This window comes from Crinia signifera, chromosome 3 (assembly GCF_055691185.1).
Source record: "Crinia signifera chromosome 3, ASM5569118v1, whole genome shotgun sequence".
Taxonomy (NCBI): domain Eukaryota; kingdom Metazoa; phylum Chordata; class Amphibia; order Anura; family Myobatrachidae; genus Crinia; species Crinia signifera.
The window spans coordinates 52,375,368-52,397,278 of record NC_139219.1 but is presented as its reverse complement, the minus strand read 5'-3'; the positions used below and the strand labels follow the sequence as shown (position 1 = coordinate 52,397,278).

At 48.8% G+C, this 21,911-nt stretch overlaps 1 protein-coding gene across 1 annotated transcript in view; it reads left to right on the top strand.

Annotated features, from left to right (window-relative positions):
* The first annotated feature begins 549 nt into the window (after positions 1–549).
* COMMD1 (copper metabolism domain containing 1) overlaps positions 550–21,911 on the top strand; it is a 120,503-nt gene continuing 99,141 nt past the window's right edge. The window contains exon 1 of the mRNA XM_083175805.1: positions 550–773. Coding sequence (XP_083031931.1) covers positions 597–773 — 177 coding nt within the window. The 5' untranslated portion in view covers positions 550–596. The remainder of the gene's footprint in view (positions 774–21,911) is intronic.

Sequence of the window (21,911 nt, the reverse complement as noted above, 5' to 3'; positions counted from 1 at the left end):
TGTTTGCCCAGGGCCCACAATGCTGTTAAGGGACATGGTCGTTAGGTCAACACTATGAAGGTCGACATACTAAAGGTCGACAGGGCTTATGTCGACACATAACATATGTCGACATGTTTATGGCCGACAGGGTCGGAAGGTCGACTCAAGTATTAGGTCAACAAAGGGAAGGTCGACAGTCAAAAGGATTACATGAATTTTTCACCTTCCGACCATGTTGACCTTAGTCATGTCGACCTATTTCATTTCAAGTTATGTTATATCAACTAATTAATAATTTTTAAGGACATTTTTGTTATTATTCTTTTTCTTTATTTTACAACATGGTTCTGAAGGGAAAATTAATTCTAACCTAGTTTGCAATTCTAAGATGACATAAATATAATGTTTTATCAGTTGATATTTTTAAACAAAGGACATATGCAAGGCGTTTGAGCTGGGTGGTACACATGGTGAGGAGTTATAATTTACCAACCACAACATGGCTGGCAACAGACAAACGTAGTTACAGTTCCGCCATCCAAAGTCTATGGATCACATGACCGAGGTTCCCCCGGGTCACATGGTGGTAGCCTAAGCCTACTAGCCCGGCTGTCATGGCTGATGCGGAGAGCAGCAGCAAGGCTCTGAGCGGGCTGCTGAAAGGCATCGCCCAGAGCCTGTACTATGGGAACACGGAGATCACGGAGGAGCTGCTGAGGACGGAGCTGTACCCGGGGCTGCCGCTGGATGAGTTCCGCCCGTTACATAGCAAGATGCAGGGCATCATAAAGGTACATGCACAGTGCTAATGCCAGCACCACTGCACACCCATCACTTGTGTTACACACAGTGTCACTTATTTTGGCATTAAATGTTTTTTTATTTTTCACAGTTACCCACGTATTTATATAATAGTATAATACACTGTACAAGTTGTTGTTGTTGTTGTTGTTGTTGTTATTATAATTATTATTATTGGAATTGCGTTACGGTTAGTATGTGGTCCTTTGATGTTGGTTGGGGTTGGTGTTGTGACTTGTGTCTCCATATTATAGTTGCAGTGTGTTGTGATCATGTCATGTGGCTGGATCACATTGGAAAGTGAAGTGCCACACTGGGAAAACAAATACCAATCTCAGTGGTTCGCAAACTCTGTCCTTAGGACCCCACACAGTACACCTTTTCCAGGTCACCCGACAGGTGCACTCATTACTCACTGACACATTGTAAAAGATCCACAGGTGTAGCTAATTATTTTGATTCTGTGAGGCGACCTGCAAAACATGCACTGTGTGGGGTCCTGAGGACCAACTTTGAGAACTTCTAGTACTCCTCTGGTGCTTTTTGTGTGATGTCACAATGGAGGGTGCTGCAAAGTTACCCACCCTCCTGCATTCTGCAGGAGACTCCCTGAAATAACAGCAATCTCCCGCATTAGTCTAGTAATCTCCCTCATTACACCTAGCCCGCATTACACTGTTACATTTTTTTGGGAAAAAAGGAATGAGAGCTAGATACATTTACATTTAGTCATCAGCACCATTTCCCAGCACTTTAGCAAGTATAGTATCTCTCATGCTGCTTTCAGACCGCATAACTGGCTTTGACCCTGTATTTGGAAACGTTTCCAAAAACGGGTCTGCCAGATAAAACCCCTTTCACACCGCAGCACTTAAACGGTATATTACCGTTTAAGTGCCGATTTTTTGACACTGGCAGACCCGTTTTTGGAAACTTTCCAAATACAGGGTCAAAGCCAGTGCAGCCTTCAGCCCTCCCCTCCGTGCAGCTCCCCCCCCCTCGCGTGTCGACCGAGAGCATGTCGACGCCCCCCACCCCACCCCGCGTGTCGACGCCCCCCCCCCCGCGTCGACTTACCCCGTGCCGGTACCTCCGTTGTGGACTGCAGCTCAGTATGCTCGGAAAGCACTTATGAAAAAAGTGTCTTCCAGAAAATGGCTGCCCCATAGGAAACCCTGTTTAAAAAAACTGTCTTCCGTATGGGGGGCAGCCATTTTCTGAAAGACACTTTTTTCATAAGTGCTTTCCGAGCATACTGAGCTGCAGTGCCGGGAACCACAACGGAGATACCGGCACGGGGTAAGTCGACACGGGGGGGCGCCGACACGCGCGGGGGGGTCGACACGCGCGGGGGGGCGTCGACGCGCGCGCGGGGGGGTGTCGACACGCGCGGGGGGGCTCCAGTGCTGTGAATACTTAATGAGCGCTCATTAAGTATTCACTGTGCTGAATTTAGGACCCAGCTCATTGGCTGGGTCCTAAATACCGTTTCTGAGCCGATTTTTGCGCTAAAATACCGGTTCAGAAACGGGTAGGACCCTGCATTTTAACCGGTTAGAAAAAACGGCATTTTCTAACCGGTTAAGTGGAACTGGACCTTTCATACCGCACACATTACCGTTTTAAAACGGTAAAAAAACGGCAATTTACCGTTTTAAAAGTGCGGTCTGAAAGGGGCATCACTAACTTCTTTGGGGCTCATCTACACTTGGATATTTCATTTTAAAAGATTCCTCTCTTCACTGTGACTGGCACTGACTTCCTATTGGAAGTCCGACCCGCCAGTCACCCAAGGCCGTCCCATTGGGACTTGGAGGTGTTCCCTCCCTCTGGGATGCCTCTATGGGGCTGCTGCATGGCAGCCCATAAAATCCAGGGTCTGCACATGTGCAGTACCTACGGCAGTACTGTCCATGTGCTGGTCCCTATATTGTACAGGCTCCGGGACTGTGATTTCACTTCTAGGGCTGTTTTGGAAGCAGTCCATAGAAGCTGGCTACATGCGCAGTACAGAGGTTGGTACTGGGCATGCACCAGTCCCGGTGCCTGTCATCATTGTACAAGCACTGGGAACAATGCAGCGGAGACCAGGAGGAGCAGCGGTGGCAGGGGGGAGCCAGCATCGCAAGCCAGCGGCAGCCCCCCTCCTACCATAAGGTAGGAGCCACCACTGACAATCTCTATTCACAATATCTCCATATATGTAGTGTTCCCGCAAGGCTTATTTCACAGGGCGCTGCGCCCTGCCCCTTTAAAGGCTGCTGAATTCCGTCCTGCCCGTTTTTTGCCACCCTGCACAGTAAATAGCAGCCACTGACAAATTAAGTTCTGTGGGAGCCCTGGGAGGCAGGTGGGATCTGGGCACCATGATCTGGGCAGCGCGGGTGGGCAGAAGGTCCCTGCGGCATATGGGCATTCAGCAGAGACCTCCTGCCCGTCCTCGCTGCCCAGACCCCGGTGCCCAGGTGTCTCAGCCCAGCAGTCTCCCTAGATGGTCGGGAATGGATGGAGCACAATTTCATTACAACAGCAGTGTGGAGCGTGCACACGGGAAGTGTCCTTCTGCGTCTGGTCTGGTCCGGGTGTCGTGTCCCCCTCACCACCCCCCCCCCCCCTTTCACCGGGCGGTGACCTGCTACAGAGGACTCACACCCCGGCCATGGTGGGCTCCTGGCCGGCTCTCCTGTACGCCGAGTGCCGCTGCCGCCTCGTGACCCCGGCGTCGGTGGCCGTGCGCCTCCCTCTCCCAAGATGGGTGTCCGGGGGTCCCCCCCAAACCTGAGGGATTTAGGCTGGACAAGGTGGCCATGCCGGTACCGCTATACCGGCATGTCTGAGGAGGAACTGAGTGTGTGTTGGCGGGAGCAGGGTGCTGGGGGGATCCTGTCTGTACTGTGTATGTGGGGGGGGGTTCCCTGGTTCTGAGGGGGCTCCTGTCTGCAGTGTGGAGACCACTGGCTCTTTGGGGGCTCCTGTCTGCAGTGTGGAGACCACTGGCTCTTTGGGGGCTCCTGTCTGCAGTGTGGGGACCACTGGCTCTAAAGGGCACTACTGTCTGGAGGGTGCTGGCTCTGAGGGGGCTTCTGTATGCAGTTTGGGGGTCCACTGGGTCTGAGGTAGGGGCTACTGTCTCCATTGGGGGGGGGGGGGGAGGTTTGCTGGCTCTAAGAGGGGAACCTTTTTGGCAGTGTGGGGGAGGGAGGCGGGCTCTGGCTCTGAGGGAGGCTCCTGTCAGCAGTCTGAGTGGGGTCTCCTGTTTAGATGCCATTGTCTCTGAGGAAGTTCCTATCTGCAGTCTGGGAACTACTGGCTCTCACCTGGGCCCTTATTCTGGTTGGTGCGGTAATATCCGCGTGCGTTCGGGCCGCCGATGTTTTGTGTCTGCGCATGTGCAGAGGCGTCTCTGCGCATGTGCAAGCGGGGCGTACGGCCAAATCCCGCATGAAATGTGACCACTCCGAACAGGGGGTGGAGAGGGGCGTGAAAGGCTATTTGGGCTCATTACCATATGCATACGCCCCGCGTTTCATGGGCGTTCCCGTGTGGAATGCCCGTGTGGTCTGAGGTTGCAGGAGCTGGTGGACCATTCGGTCCTGCATTCGATGGTCTGCGACCATCGAATGATGGGGGAGGTTCCCTGAGATGGAGGAGGCGTATTCCATGAGAAATACACGTGCGGTCCGTTCGGCCAGCTTCTTACCACGTACGGATGGAGTTGGCGATCCGTACGGAAGGCGGGGTTTCGCACGCACGGTCCTGGCCGCATATTCGGATCCGGCCGCACCGATCAGAATAAGGGCCCTGATGTGGGGTCTTGTCTGTAGTCTGGGGCCTGTAATCAGGTAATTTGTGCAGGCCACTGGCACTAATCTAATGGGGCATTTGCCTGAGATCTTGGTTCTTCTGACTGACAGAAGACAGGGTGGGAGAATCTGCCGCACAGGATTTAGTATTAGATGAGATAATAAATATAGCGGCCCTCTATTATTATAGACAATGGTGTTGACCAATGAGTTCAGGGGTGTGCTACCACTGACACTGTTATTTGGAAGTATACAGAAGGAAAGAGAAAGTGTCATGGTGTGGTGCACCTGAGAAAAATAATTGTACTCAGAAAATATAACCTTTAATTGGATATTTATAAAAATGCGAAATATAAAAAACATACAAATAAATGACAAACAAAGTGAAAAAATAGTGCGTGTTTAAAAACGGCACATGTGTGGACTGTTGTGTGTATTAACTGTCTCTATATTATGGTAACAAAGTAGCGTTTTCAATGGTGTCAGGTTTGGCAACAGTTACTATCTAGGAGGGATGTAATCACCTCAGTGAAAGGATTCTGTTGCATTCACTGAGGAAATCCTAGATGTCCAGAAACTGTTTCATGCAATGGCTGTCTATAAAAGGCAGGACATGTGCATGTATTTACCAGTGGTATGTATACGTTTTGTGTACTGTTATATGAATACCAAAATAATCATTTAAATAACCCTATTTGTCTGACATGCTAGCAGTTCCATGGGCGATATAATATATATATTTATAGGGTATAATAACCTCTATTATAGTCTCCTTTATAACTGAGCTCTGCATGCAACAAATACATTGACTTGAAAGGTTTGGTTATCGAGTGTACACAATGGTAGATCTAACATCCACCCTTTCCTAAACTGACACACTGAAAAGATGCTGTTTGCGGTGCTCTGCATTTACAGGGAAAGGAACCTCTGTTATAATTATGCTGCCGTCTAGGTTAACTATATAGCTAGACACCGAGTGTCAGTAAGGTGGGTGTATAGTTCAGTGTGACAGCGGTGCCAGCTCTGATTCAAGCGTGGCCGCTGCTACGGGTTACTGAACTGGCCAAACATAGACATATAAATAAAAAATTTCACATTAGAGCCCTGAAAAGGGCTAGATATTTGAAACGCTAAACGATAGATATGTGACTGAGAGATCAAGCACACATGGGTACACACACACGGCCGTGCTGCCGGTGCGTGTTTCGCTTAGCGCTTTATCAAGGCAAGACACAACAGTCCACACACGTGCTGTTTTTAAACACGCACTATTTTTTCACTTTGTTTGTCATTTATTTGTATGTTTTTTTTATATTTCGCATTTTTATAAATATCCAATTAAAGGCTATATTTTATGAGTACAATTATTTTTCTCAGGTGCACCACACCATGACACACTTTCTCTTTCCTTGGGCGAAATGTAATAGGGTGCGATTTTTTTCGTAAGAAAAAAATCGCACCAAATCGCACCTTTAAAAATCGCATTTTTTGCAGCGAATTCGCATATGTAATGAGATGCGAATTTGCAGCAAAAAAAAAAAGATATAATGCGATTTCGGGCGCTTTTTTAGTCCTGAAAATGTGCGATTTTCAATTATGAAAATCGGCACATTTTCAGTACAGTGCGCTGTGTTGTAAAAAAAAAAAGAAAAAAAACGGCGTGCGGTCCCCCCCCCTAAGCATAACCAGCCCCGGGCTCAAAAAGCCGGTGCTGGTATAATAAAATCAAAGGAACAATCAAGTTGGGGTTCCCTGGATTTTATAAAACCAGCACCAGGCTCAAGGTCCGGCGCTGGTTCCCAAAATACGGGGGACAAAATGACTAGGGGTCCCCCGTATTTTAAGAACCAGCACCAGACCCAACCAGCAAGCAGGGTAATGCCACAGCCGGGGGACACTTATTATATAAGGTCCCGCGGCCAAAGCATTAACCCCCTGGCTGGTCAGCATGGGCAGGGGTCCTGGGGAAGTGGGGACCCCCCCAAAGAAGGGGTCCCCCCCCCCCTCCAGGACTAACCAGCCCATGCTGAAAGTCCGGGGCTGTCCCTGATGCCCCTGGGCGGTAGGCATCGGGCTGATGTAAAGTGTAAAAAAAAGAATATAAACTATTGTTTTCTACTGTAGAACTATGAGTCCCAGCAAGCCTACCCCGCATGCTGGGACTTGGAGAACCACAAGTCCCAGCATGCGGGGCATTAAAGGGCCCGCTGGCACTTGTAGTTCTACAGTACAAAAATAGTTAAATAAAACACACACTGACACCCAGAAAAATAAAAGTTTAATACAAACACAGCCCACACATACTGATACTTACCTACCTTGATCCCGTAGGTCGGTCCCTGGATCCGGGCTCCGGGGCTCCAGGGCAGAAGAGTCCGGTTCTGGGGCCTTGGTCCTGGTTCCGGGGCTGGTCCGGGGTTTCCGGGGCTCCAGGGCTGAAGAATCCGGGGTCCAGGATCCGAAGTAGTCCACAGGGGTACCTGAGGAAGGAAATCCTACTCACCTGGTCCCCGGCGACGACCCCGGCATCTTCAGCTCCAGGCGCGCTGCTCCCGGCTGCTGTGGTACCCGCTCAGTGACACGGACTGGAGAGACGCAGAGATTTTCATCTTCCGCGCCTTTCCTCCGGATGATTCTATTGGCCGCCTAGCGGCCAATCAGGAGCCGAGAAAGTCGGCTCCTGATTGGCCGCTAGGCGGCCAATAGAATCATCCGGAGGAAAGGCGCGGAAGATGAAAATCTCTGCGTCTCTCCAGTGCGTGTCACTGAGGGGGTACCACAGCAGCCGGGAGCAGCGCGCCTGGAGCTGAAGATGCCGGGGACCAGGTTAGTAGGATTTCCTTCCTCAGGTACCCCTGTGGACTACTTCGGATCCTGGACCCCGGATTCTTCAGCTCAGGAGCCCCCGGACCAGCCCCGGAACCAGGACCAAGGCCCCGGAACCGGACTCTTCTGCCCTGGAACCCCGGAGCCCGGACCCAGGATCCAGGGACCGACCTACGGGCTCAAGGTAGGTAAGTATCAGTATGTGTGGGCTGTGTTTGTATTAAACTTTTATTTTTCTGGGTGTCAGTGTGTGTTTTATTTAACTATTTTTGTACTGTAGAACTACAAGTGCCAGCGGGCCCTTTAATGCCCCGCATGCTGGGACTTGTGGTTCTCCAAGTCCCAGCATGCGGGGTAGGCTTGCTGGGACTCATAGTTCTACAGTAAAAAACAATAGTTTATATTCTTTTTTTTTTTACACTTTACATCAGCCCGATGCCCACCGCCCAGGGGCATCAGGGACAGCCCCGGACTTTCAGCATGGGCTGGTTAGTCCTGGAGGGGGGGGGACCCCTTCTTTGGGGGGGTCCCCACTTCCCCAGGACCCCTGCCCATGCTGACCAGCCAGGGGGTTAATGCTTTGGCCGCGGGACCTTATATAATAATTGTCCCCCGGCTGTGGCATTACCCTGCTTGCTGGTTGGGTCTGGTGCTGGTTCTTAAAATACGGGGGACCCCTAGTCATTTTGTCCCCCGTATTTTGGGAACCAGCGCCGGACCTTGAGCCTGGTGCTGGTTTTATAAAATCCAGGGAACCCCAACTTGATTGTTCCTTTGATTTTATTATACCAGCACCGGCTTTTTGAGCCCGGGGCTGGTTATGCTTAGGAGGGGGGACCGCACGCCGTTTTTTTTCTTTTAGCTATTTTTTTACAACAGAACCATGCACAGATCTCAATGATCTGTGCATGTTTCTGATAAAAGCGCCAGGCAGAACCTGGTCTATTTTTTTTGCGATTTTTTTTTTAGTAACCTTTACTAAAAATCGCAACCCATTAAATATGCGAGTCCTATCCTTTTTAATGGGAAAACATCTGGATGCGATTTTTAGTCTAACTAAAAATCGCACCTTTTAAAAAATGCGATTTTTTCCCGCAAATCGCACCCTATAAAATATGCGATTTTCGGGAAATGCCCGAAAACGGCATATTTTGCGGGAAAAAATCGCAAAAAAAAAACAAAACGCCTTCCATTACATTTCGCCCCATCTGTATACTTCTTCTGACTGACACATGGCAAGTGGGGCTGAGTACCTGCCTCCAGCGAGCTATGGTGACCACTTATACTCCAGTAGCCAGGGACCTGCGAATGCGCTAGTGCTGTTAGGCTCCAGTACATCAGCATCCATTAGACGCCTGTACTCATGTATATCGGTATGTGTGGATCAGGGTCTGGAGTACTCTTCTGTCACTACTGGTAAATAGTGCTGTAGTTGTAATGTGGATGTTATTTCTAATCCATTCATTCATACCCAGCATTCCATGGCATCATACTGATCAATGACCTGTATATAGTTGCCAGAACTATAGTTATTTGTTATACCGAGCCCGAAGTGTGGCGAGCGGACACAGAATCCATGTAAAGTAATCAGCGTCCCCTCGCGGGGCTTGTTGCGCTCGCCACACTATATAAATTCAACTCCACGCCGACGTGGATAGTGGGGTAATGAAAAAGTCGGAGGACGCGTTCTGCAGCTCCTCGCGGGGCTCGCTGCGCTCGCCACGCTTCGGGGTGGTGTGGATAGGGGGGGGGGGGGATGCGTTAGACATATATAAAAAAAAAAAACAAGTACCATAGGTTTCCTCTCACAATAATAAAATAGAGGTAGACTAATCGGCTATTGATACAAATGAACCCTAGTGTGTAAAGGCCCATACACACTGGGCGACTTTGAGCTGAAAGTCACTCAAAACAGCAGGTTTCAGCGGCTTTCAGCGGCTTTCAGCTCAAAGCCACCCAGTGTGTATGGCCGTGCGGTGAGCGCTGCTGCACGCTCACGCATCATCGTTGGGAAAGCCGCTCATCTGCTGGTTATACCAGCAGATGAGCGGCTTTCAGGACGACTTTGCATAGCACTGCGTTATGCAACGACGTCCTCCCCCCCCCCCCCCCCCCCCCCATTCTGTCGGCGCCGGGCAGGGGGAAAGCTGCTCAGTGTGTATGCACTGAGCGGCTTTCCCCGCTGTCCATACACTCTGGGCGTAGTTGCCCAGTGTGTATGGACCTTAAGTGTGTGTGTGTGTGTGTGTGTGTGTGTGTGTGTGTGTACATGTGGTTAGGGCAGAATAGATGGGCCAAATGGTTACCATCTTCCACCAAATCCTATGTTTCTAAGTAAAACATAATACATTTAAAACAGGGACACTAAAGGCCCCCATACATTAGTCCGACTTGTCCTAGGGACAAGTCGGACCTGATTTCCCCTGCAGCTCCCCGGGAGGGGGGACACACGATTAGGCACTGATGTGCCAAGGTTTGCATATGATAAATCGCATGGATTTATCATATGCAGTGCAGTCCCCGGGGAGCTGCAGGAGGAGGGAGCCGTGCGGGGGGACGGCAGCGGGTGGGGGATGCCGGCTAATTGAGAGCCGAGCAGGGAGAGGCAGGAGGAAGCTGTTGCGGTGGGGTGACAGCGGGAGGCGAGTAGGGAGAACTTGATGACATGAAGCTGGCTGCCGGGCTTGCTAGTCATCTCTATGGGCATTTTTCTTTCCAAGTTATCTGTTGCTCCGAGTCCCGGCTCCCGCCGCTGCGGTGCTGCCCGGCAGCCAGCGTCATGTCATCAAGTTCTCCCTACTCGCCTCCCGCTGTCACCCCACCGCGACAGCTTCCTCCAGCCCGGCGCCATATGCAGCCTCCCCATGCTTGGCTCTCTATAGCCGGCATCCCCCTGCCCGCTGCTGTCCCCCACACGGCTCCGGGGCTGGGCTGCGCATAAGATTTGGCAAATCATATGTGCAGCCGTCCGACCTCCCAACCCCGATCCGATGCGCACGGGACCGCGCATCGGATCGGAGGGGATGTCTACAAGTGCGATTTGGGCCGATTTCACTTCCCGATTCATCCGAATCAGGTGAAATCGTTCCCATATCGCATAGTGTATGGGGGCCTTTATAGGTAGAGTAATAAATTCCCAAGTACAACCAAGATAAACAATTGAAATAGGTGGATCTCCACAGCGCTATCTCCTGGATCTTATCAGTCTCCCTTAGTGCAAATGGGAATGTTTCCAAAAAAGATTCTCAAGCCGTGTAAAGAAAAGACAAGACAGTTATCTGGTTTAGCACAATCTGGAACACTGTTCAATTTCCACACTTTGAACCCCAAACCGACTCACCTAGCATAACTAGGAGATGTTCACATAATGGTATCTTTAAACGTCACTTAGTATAAATCACATGAAAATAAACTAAAAAGTCCCTGAGGAAGGACTTTTTAGTTTGAAACGTGTTGGTGTTAAGGACTCTTCTTTTAATTGGGACCACAGCCTTATCTCTTATATATTTGGCTACATCTGTCACTCAAAGTGTGTCTGGAGCTGTAACGCTGGGTTGTGGACTTCCATCTCAATTTATGATTGTCATCACCTGTTTTAAAGAGGGTAATTGATAAGAAAGGTGTTTAAGCACAGGTGATGGTAATCCATAAATTAAGAAGAAAGTCCAGAAACAGAGCAATGTGTCCCTCCTGGAGAGGGTCATGTTGGGAGGTATGCACCTCCCTCCCCCCCCCCCCCCCCATTCACGGCATCCCCACGATTAAATGGCACATGCAAAACACTGACATGGCTATGGTCGACAATGAAAAAGGTTGACAAGATTTATTTTTCACTTTTTCAATGTTTTCATATTCATTCTCATGTGTCGAAATGGACACCAATGAAGTGCCACACTTATGTCAACCTTTACATGTGTTGACCTTTCTGTGTTGATTTTTTCTTGTGGCGATTCGCGGCCCCCCCCGCGACCCCCCTCCCGCGATTTGCAGCACACCCCCCGCAATTCGCGGCACCCCCGGTGACTCCCGCGATTCGCGGCCCCACCCCGTGACACACCCCCCCTCCTGCGATTCGCGGCACCCCGCGACCCCCCCTCCCACAATTCGCGCCAACCCCCCGGCCCCCCCTCCCGCGGTTCATGGTGCCCCCCACGACCCCCCCTACCGCGATTCCCCACCCCTGGCCCCCCTCCTGTCATTGCGGCAACCCCCCGCCCCCGCGACCCACCCTCCCGCGATTCACTGCAACCCCCCGCGCCCCCCCTCCCACAATTCGCGGCACCCACACCCCCCCACGACCCCCCCTCCCGCAATTCACGGCATCCAACCATGACCCTTCCTCCCGTGATTCGCGGACACCCCTCACCTCCTCCCTTCCCCCCCCCACCCCCGCGCGCGATTCACGGCAACCCCAGGATTAAATGGCACATGCAAAACACTGGCACAGCTATGGTCGACAATGAAAAAGGTTGACATGAGTTTTTGAAGATTTATTTTTCTTTTTTTGAATGTTTTCATATTCATTCTCATGTGTCAACATGGACACTTATGTCAACATTTACATGTGTTGAACTTTCTGTGTTGATTTTTTCTTGTGGCGATTCGCGGCACCCCCCGCGACCCCCCTCCCGCGATTTGCAGCACACCCCCCCGCAATTCGCGGCACCCCCGGTGACTCCCGCGATTCGCGGCCCCACCCCCTGACACCACCCCCTCCTGCGATTCGCGGCACCCCGCGACCCCCCTCCCACGATTCGTGCCGGCCCCCCCTCCCGCGGTTCACGTTGCCCCCCACGACCCCCCCTACCGCGATTCCCCACCCCTGACCCCCCCTCCTGTCATTGCGGCAACCACCCGCCCCCGCGACCCACCCTCCCGCGATTCACTGCAACCCCCCGCGCCCCCCCTCCCACAATTCGCGGCACCCATACCCCCCCCCCGCGACCCCCCCCCTCCCGCAATTCACGGCATCCACCCACGACCCCCCCTCCCGTGATTAGCGGACACCCCTCACCCCCTCCCCCCCCCAACCCCCGCGCGCGATTCACGGCAACCCCAGGATTAAATGGCACATGCAAAACACTGGCACGGCTATGGTCGACAATGAAAAAGGTTGACATGAGTTTTTGAAGATTTATTTTTCTTTTTTGGAATGATTTCATATTCATTCTCATGTGTCAACATGGACACCGATGAAGTGCCACACTTATGTCAACATTTACATGTGTTGAACTTTCTGTGTTGATTTTTTCTTGTAGCAATTTTTTTCCAGTGACAACTATGAACTATGTGCCCGTCAACCTACACATCATCAACCAATTCTTTGTATAATATATAACACCTGTTCTGTTTTACTGTAGGTGTTTTAAGTCAGACCTTTTACTGCTACTATTACTGTTTATGTAAATGCATTCTGAATGACAGCAACATCCTACCATCCTTCTACAAGAATATATAACTAACTAGGTGATTCATCGCGCCCCGTGCCCCCCCTCCTGCAATTCACGGACCTTTCGCGCACCCCCCTCCCGCGATTCGCAACCCCCCTCGCGCAATTCACGCCCCCTCCCACGCTTTGCGGACCCTCTCCCGCGATTCGCCAACACCTGCGCCCCCCCCTCCCTTGATTCACGGCACCCCCGCGCCCCTCCCGCAATTCACGGCACCCCTAAGCCCCTCTTTAGTCCCCCATATACTCACACACCCCTATCACTACCCAGCTGCCTGCTCTCCTGAACCGTAACTTCCACCACTGGGGAGTCGCTGACGCTGTTTTGCCCACATGCCCCTATCATGCCTCATAGCCCAGCCTCCTGCTCTCATGCACCCGAACTCCCACCCAGTAGGAGGAGACACTGACTAAGGGCCACCATCCTGTACTGCCATGCTGGACCCTCACCCACTGGCAGAAGCTGCACAGTATCTCCCACCCTCCTCTTTAGTCCCCCTTATGCCCACACACACCCCTATCACTACCCAGCCTCCTGTTTTCCTGTGTCGTGACCTCCGCCAGTGGGGAGCCACTGACTCAGAAACCCCCTACTATACTATTGCACACACACACACACACACACCTAAACAACATGCACACACAGCCCCCCCCCACACCCACAAATGTCACTGTACCATCCACACTATCAATGTACATCTTACTCTGTAACCGCTTTTTAATTAAACAAAACAATACACACCCCCTTCCACATCATATGCTCTCTATTTAACACATTTCACCTATAACTCAAGTTGCAATACAGGCCATCTTTCATACAATTTTAACCATCTTTCTCATATGCAAATGTTCACAAATTAAGGGGGCGCAGCCCCTCACGACGGTGTGAAGAGCGCCCGTAGGGCGCGATGAATCACCATATATATATATATATATATATATATATATATATTTTTTTTTTTTTTTTTACTCTGCATTATAAATTAGGAAATATTTGACCAAGATTGGTCAGTCCTTAATACAAGCTTATCCTATAAGAGGACCAAGCTGGTGGTAGCTTCGTGGCTCAAATAGTCATCCTTCAGCACTCAGGAGAGGCAAAACCCCCTGTGGGGGAAACCTCTGGGGACCCATGGCTGGAGGACTACCCATCCCTCTGGGCATTAGGAGGCTATGCAGAGTTATATTACCAAACATAATGAAATATCATATGAACATGGAAGAATGAAATATATATTCATATGAAAAGAAACATACAAATATACCCTAATAGCTAACATTGGCTGATGTCATTAATAAAGCTCCTGTCCACATCTCCTGATATTACCCAAGTCACATTCCTCATAAAGCTGAAGAGGCCGGCCATCCCCTTTTGAGAAGCATCGTATTCATCTGCTAGAACTTCCAATGATAGTAAACAAGTATCAAGGTCATTTTTTTTAGGGTAGTCAAGCATAAAACGGCTAAATCTGGCTGTGCTGGGCGTGATGCGAAAAGTGCCATTTGGGTGTCCAAACAGTAATTTTTTAGCTTACCACCTTTGGCCAATGAGTTAAAATGTTGGCGCTATCTAGTGGCTGCCTGGGGGATGAACCATTAAATCCCCCCTAAGCAAATCTCTGGCACATGTGAACTGACCAAGGTAGCAGAGTTTGTCCTTCGTGAAATGTTGACCCCTAGAATTATGATTTCCTTATGTACATTATCTGCACATTAAAGTATTTTTAATTATACGGTTACAAAGAGGCACTTTTTCATATCCCCCCTGATTTTGGGTGCAGGATTTAAAGGGGCAGTCATGTGAAAACTATGTCTAAAATCAACACCTCTTTTAATTACAACATCTTAAACCACCAAATGTTTTGCAGCTTAGTAAATGTAGGCCTCTGTCTCAGGAATGAATAATTAAACCGTTTAAAAGGAGAGTGTTCACATTTGTATATTTAGAAGGGAAAAAAAGGCCGTTTGTTAGTCAAATCTCTGTGGGCATAGCAATGTTCCTGCAGAAGTTATTTTAGCTGGTGCACAAGGTGTTTGTTGTATTCCATAGGTGGAATTATTTGGCATTAGATCACACCTGTAAGTGGGCAGATATAGAGAAGATAGTCACTAGACCAGTAAATCCAACATACTCGTTATATGCTGCCATTATTGTGATTTTAATTGTGCCACAAGTTGAGTAATACACTGGTTCCAGCAGCCCCCAGATACTTGCAGGTAATCTAGGACCACATCAAATAATTTATGGTCTATGTAATGGGCTAAACCAGTGCGGGCGGTTTCAAATAATAACATATGTATTGTTCCCACTAGGATCATGGCAAAGCAGAGTATAGGGAGCAGCATGAGTGCGGAGCGATGTGGGCAGGACGCTCCCACTGGTATGATCATGGGGAGGGGTGGCCCTACTGACATCACTGATGGAGGCATGCCCGGCACCTATGGAGGTGCCCCCCCCCCCCCAAGCTGTCTGGCTAATGAGAATATATTTGTGCGGTGATGGCGCAGGCAGGCTGTTTTAACAGGCCGACGCTAAAGGGGCAGCACACATTTTGCTCTATAAAAATCAGGCAAGGTGCGGTGCCCTGCTAAAACAGCCTATTAGCCTTCACTAATTTGTGCACAGACCTGGTCCACCACCACTTAACTGAGCCTAAGGATGACAAGCAAGCATAATTGACTTTATTAATTTTTTGATCAGTGCCTGATCCAAGACCGAAATGCTTGTTAGCTAGAAATAGCAATAGCAATAGAAGTGTTATTTTTGTTGTGCTGAACTAGTACTCCATTAAACGATCCCCGTGGGGCCAGGGCCAGAAGGGAATCTGTCTGAGAGAGTCCCCAGTGTTGGGACCCCAGATAAATATCCCTCTGACCTTAAAAAGATATGTGCCTCATCTTGGGCTTATATACCCCTTTGATGCATGCTACTAAATGAGCATAGCACGCATTACTATAAATGACCAGCAGGTGGCATTAAAAACTTAATAGATATAAAAATACAGGGATAAGTGATACCATATATTAAAATGTATCACTGATCCACCTGCTAAATATTGTACTGTGCCTTACCACAAGCACACAATACCTTTTTAAGGGGATCCGATACTAAACTAGACCAATCAGAAAAATGCTTGTCTAGTAGCTACTGTAGCAAATAGATATTTGCTAGCTACTAGACAAGCATCTTTGGGATAGGTCTCTGTGCAATTTTAAATACACTAATTTTCTTTCTTTAAATACACTCAATGTATATGTCTATGTATACGTGATTTTACCTCTATTTTTCACTGTTGTCCTAATTCCCGCATTGTGATACAGGGAATATTAAACAATACAATAATCTAATAAAAGTTATATTTTAATAAATTCAGCTACTTGTGCGTTCCCCATCAAACAGTCCCCTTTTTCTTTTTCTTGTACAATTGACTGTGAGGAACAGCACCCCCACTGCCTATTTATGTAACAATTGGGGTCTCTTTATATTATCCAATAAAATAAATTGGTGTGCAGACAAGCTACAAGCTCCCCAGAGGAGCAAAACAAACGTAAGTTGTGCAGAACCCAGCAAGCCCTGTTTACTATTCTGCCCACATATGCTGCAATAGTGCAGGACATATTGTCCAGTTGGCTTGATGTCACCAAAAATACCTGCAGTGACCAATGTATAAGCAGACAAGAGCAATAGTTTGATGGCTGGTCAACATTTAAAAATGTATGGTTGAACCCTTTGAGTGCCAAAAAAGCAGCAAATAATGCCGGCGTCGCTCACATTTGTTATATAAATTCAAATAAAAAATAGGTACTCTTTACCTAGAAGGGCGCCAGCGATTGAAATCGCGGTCGTCGGGGGTAAAAATCGCGGGCATCGCGGGTAAATCGGGATGCCCGCGATTTTTCCATAGGGAACAATGTTAAAAAGGCTGATTGACCGCGATTTTACTGTTAAATGGCTCAATGGACCCGATTTGGCCATAGGAATCAATGTTAAATGGGCCACAGAGCCCATTAACCCTTAAATGTCCCCCCCAATTTTTAACGCCACCCCACGATCCACGCCAACCCGAAGCGTGGCGAGCGCAGCGAGCCCACGAGGGGCGGCGGTACGCGTCCTCCGACCTTTTCATGCCCTACTATCCACTAGGGTGTGGAGTGAGAATAGAATAGTGTGGCGAGCGCAGCGAGCCACCGAGCCCGAAGCGTGGCGAGCGCAGCGAGCCCCGCGAGGGGACGCGGATACCTTCACAGCTAGACGCGTCCCCTCGCGGGCTTCACAGGTGTCGGCGTCGCCACGGACACCTGTGAAGCCCGCGAGGGGACGCGTCTAGCTGTGAAGGTATCCGCGTCCCCTCGCGGGGCTCGCCACGCTTCGGGCTCGGTGGCTCGCTGCGCTCGCCACACTATTCTATTCTCACTCCACGCCCTAGTGGATAGTAGGGCATGAAAAGGTCGGAGGACGCGTACCGCCGCCCCTCGCGGGCTCGCTGCGCTCGCCACGCTTCGGGTTGGCTTGGATCGTGGGGTGGCGTTAAAAATTGGGGGGGACATTTAAGGGTTAATGGGCTCTGTGGCCCATTTAACATTGATTCCTATGGCCAAATCGGGTCCATTGAGCCATTTAACAGTAAAATCGGGTCCATCGCGCCTTTTAACATTGATTCCTATGGGAAATCGGGAGCATCGTGTCGCGGGCATCGCGGGTACATTTATGGCCGGACGCGACCGACACGATTTCCATGTTTAACATGGGTTTCAATGGGAAATCGCGGTCATCGCGTCGGTCGCGTCGCGGGCACACATAAATGTGCCCGCGATGCCCGCGACGGGCGCCCTTCTAGGTAAAGAGTACCAAAAAATATGTAAAAAAAAAAAAAAGATTACATTTCCTATATCAGGTAAACATTACAGGTCATTAAGATGAATAAAAATGCTGGACCTTTTAATATCATTGCTATATTGCATTTCTGAGGTTCTTAGCATAATGATGGCCATTATTATCGGCTTGTCCACTGCGTCCAGGTTACCTCAATAGGACAAGTCCCTAACACTACTCTGAGACAGGTCCAGGGCACAGGACCCCCCAGGCCAGCCTAGCAGAACCACCCCATGGCATCACATTGGTGAAATTAAAATGATAGTAAAAAGGGATAAGGGAAATTATGTGATAAGACTTACCTAAGAAAGAGGTAATAATAAATGTGAAGGGTGCTACATATATACTAAACAAACTAAAGGGGTGATGGAAAGTGTACGATGTGATGCCGTGGAGCAGCCCAGCATCAGCAGCCAAAGAGTCCCATGCCCCAAACACAGTCCCACAGACTAACACTGAACATATATGTATAGTAGGACTTACCCTCATAGTGCCAATTTGCAATGTGTGCTTGACAAATTCTCTTGGCACTCAAAGGGTAAACTTATTTGTTTTAACCACGTCTGTGCAAATAAGTTCTAGCTGCGCGAGCAATTTGAGCCAGTAAAAGTGATTTATTGTGGATGCTTTGGGCAGTTTTCTATTTACACTATTATACATTTTATACTTTGAATACATTTATGAGGGCAAAATAAATTACAGATGGTACTCGTTTATGGTTGGTGTGTGCATGGTAAAGTGAGGACAATGATTTCACCTGTAGTGATGTGTTATTTTCACTAGGTGGCAGCAGTACATTACCGAGCAAGAGAGAGAACGTTTCACTATGCAGTGTGACTTTCCCAAATGTATTTTGGTAAAAAAGAAAACTAAAGTGGAGAAGTACATTCTTGGCAGTTGGCAGCTTCAGCTCACAATTAAATAGTCCACATGGATAGATGATTATTAAAAAAAGGATTTGACTCTTGATGTACATTAACCAAATAGACATGTACACTCTGACATTGTGGGGCATCTCTTATGAGGTTTTAAGGTCCATACACACTGGGCGACTATGCTCAGCATGTATGGACAGCGATGATGTCAATCATTGATGCGGGGAAAGACGCTCAGTGCATACACACGGAGCGGCTTTCCCCCTGCCCGGCCCTGCCGGAGGGGGGAGGACGGCGTTGCATAGCGCAGTGCTATGCAAAGCTGTCCTCAACGCCGCTCATCTGCTGGTATTACCAGCAGATGAGCGGCTTTCTCGGCGATGATGAAGGGAGCGCACAGCAGCGCTCACCGCTCATCGCTGGGGTATACACGCTGGGCGGCTTTGAGCTGAAAGACGCTCAAACAGGCCGTTTTGAGCGGCTTTCAGCTCAAAGTTGCCCAGTGTGTATGGGCCTTTACTGCTGTTTTTTAGACCCATCTCTGTATACAGTACAGTACTGTTATTGCTCCCAATGCCATTCAGTTACACATGTCCATCTGCAGGTGGAGATGGGATACAGTCATTAGGTCGACACAAGCATTAGATTGACAGTAAAAAGGTCGACATGGGGTTTTCACTGTTTTTTTGAGCCGACATGTGCCGACAGGCGGTATTTTAATGCCCTACCATCCACTAGGGCATGGTGGGAGAATAAAATAGTGTGCCGAGCTTAGCGAGGCACCGTGCCCGAAGCATGGCAAGCGCAGTGGTGCTACGTTTCAGTGTTCATGTCGACTGTGTCGACATTCGGGTAAAAAAAACAGTGAAAACCCCCATGTCGACCTCTTGACTTTCGACCTTGCCCATGTCGACCTAATGCTTGTGTTGACCTAATGACATGCCGACCTAGACCCATGTCAACCTAATGGTGTCGGCCCAATGCTTGTCAACCTAACTGCTATAGACCTAATGATCCATACCCGTGGAGATGCGACGGAGTGTTCTCATATACAGAACTCCCACTGCTAAAAATTGGAAGTTCAATCCCACCATGTAAACTTGTCTCCAAATGACATATGTGCTCATTCAAGTCAGTGACTTGCAGGAAGATCTTCTATACAAATACTGTACATTAGCTTACAATTAGGAACTTATAATGGTTTTTCTGCTTAACCCAGTGGTTCCCAAACTGTGCGCCTAGGCTCCCTGGGGTGCCTTGGAGCACTTGCTGGGGTGCCTCAGGTTGGTGGTCCATAATCAATTCAAGTTATTTATGGCCAATGAAATAGGCAAAATCAGTGCTTGTGGCTTCCAAATAAGAATATGTGGGTAAATAAAAGTGAATCCTGTTTCTCACCACATAAGTGGACCTAAGGAAAACATTTAAAACACAACTTTTTAAATATTTTTTCAGAAATCAGTAACCAACTTTAGGCCTAGGGGTGCCGTGAAAAATATTCTGATACTTTAGGGTGATTCAAAAAGTTTGGGAACCACTGGCTTAACCAATTCACTTCCGTCATTGTAGGAAAGGCAAGGCGGTAGTTTCCATTCCCACACAGCATTCACAATAGAAGCGTGAGTTTCATTTCTTCTTAAATATTTACTTTCACATGGCTCCCTATCAGGGACCTGCAGCTGACTCATTGCTTATCCAAATAATACTTGTATTTAATACTATATAAATGTGTGTCATGTGTATGGTGTGTATTTATCACTTTTCCTGCGTGCTGTGGTTTCCCTTGTGCAGCGTGTAGGAGAACATGTGGTCAGGACTTTCAGTAACGTTTTGTTAATGTTTGGACGACGGCGTTGTGCTAAGAGCAGATTTGAATAATTCCTCGTCTCCTTATAAGGCTAAAACATTCCGTGATCTGGCAGAAGTGCTGGCAGGTCTTTCAAGTATCTGTCCTCATGGTTTGTTAGCTGTGGGTTTACCATAAATCGCATTTGTTTTAGTTTTCCCATGTAAGATTTTCAGACCGACCCACTTGGAAAAATAAGAAACGTTTTCAGGAAACTGGTTTTTACACTATTATTTGCTTTATTGTAACATCTGACTCTGCATGGTAGGAAAGTAATTCTGACATCTACTATTTACATTTCTCAGCGGTATAGGGAGATTTATTGCTTGACAGATGGAATAAGTAGGCATGAAATGTATTATTTATTTATGTCGCACCATGAAGTTCTGCAGCGTCACACAGAGCAGTTAATAGGGTAGAAACGTACAAAATGACAGGAGTTAACATCCGGTTGAGGGATGTTCTAGAGAAGGAGCAGGGCCCTGCTCGTGAGAGGTACAGAGGATGCAGTGGTGTGGTACAAGGGTAGGTAAATGCTTAACAGGTCGGTAGGGATCGCTTAGTGTTTAGGTTTATCTGCGTTAATAGTAATAGGTGAGTTTTGAGGAAGCTTTTGAAGGATTAGTGAAGAATATAGAGCGGGCAGAAGGAAGCATAAAAAAGATGTTTCAGTCTGGCAGCAGTGTTAAATGACTTTGAAGAGGATACAGGTGTGTGACTGGGAGACCAGAGAGTAGAACATTGCAGTGGATGAGGTAAGATACAAGGGTAGAGGAAGGGTCTAATGCAGGGGTGGGCAACAGGTGGCTAGCGGGCCCCATGAACAGCTCCTGACTGGCCCGCCGCTCGGTGCTGCTGTATGTACAATGGCAGCTGTGTATATATGCGCTGTAGTCCGGTGTAGCCGATGCTCAACCTATGTGTAGCAGGCGCGGCCCAGCACATGTGCAAAATGATGCAGGACTACGCTGCACGCACACACACAGCCGCCCTCGGACACATACAGCAGCGCCTAGCAGACCGACCCCCGCATGTCACTACAGCCGCAGAGCCACAGCCGAGGATAGGGATGGCCATCGACCATCGATGATTAGAAATCATCGATGGTTTATGGCTGATGTCGAATAGTTTTGCCATCGATGGGGAAGAACCAGATGTTTTCCCACCATCGATGTAAAGCTTAAACGAATAGTTTCGTTTTTGCTTTTTTCCCTACTGTGCCGGGACACCGAGCATAGCTCCGCCCACGACACCCACGAAGCCCCGCATTTTGATTGGTCCACAGGCCACTAAATCAGAGAAAATGGATGGTGACATTTTTCAAGGCTGGCGCCCAGGTGTTGGGAATATCTAAAGGTGTGTGGCATTACTAATGGGGGCAGGTGTGTGGAACAACTAAGGGGGAGCTGGTGTGTGGAATGACTAATGTAAGTGGCCTACTATTGTGTTGCATGAT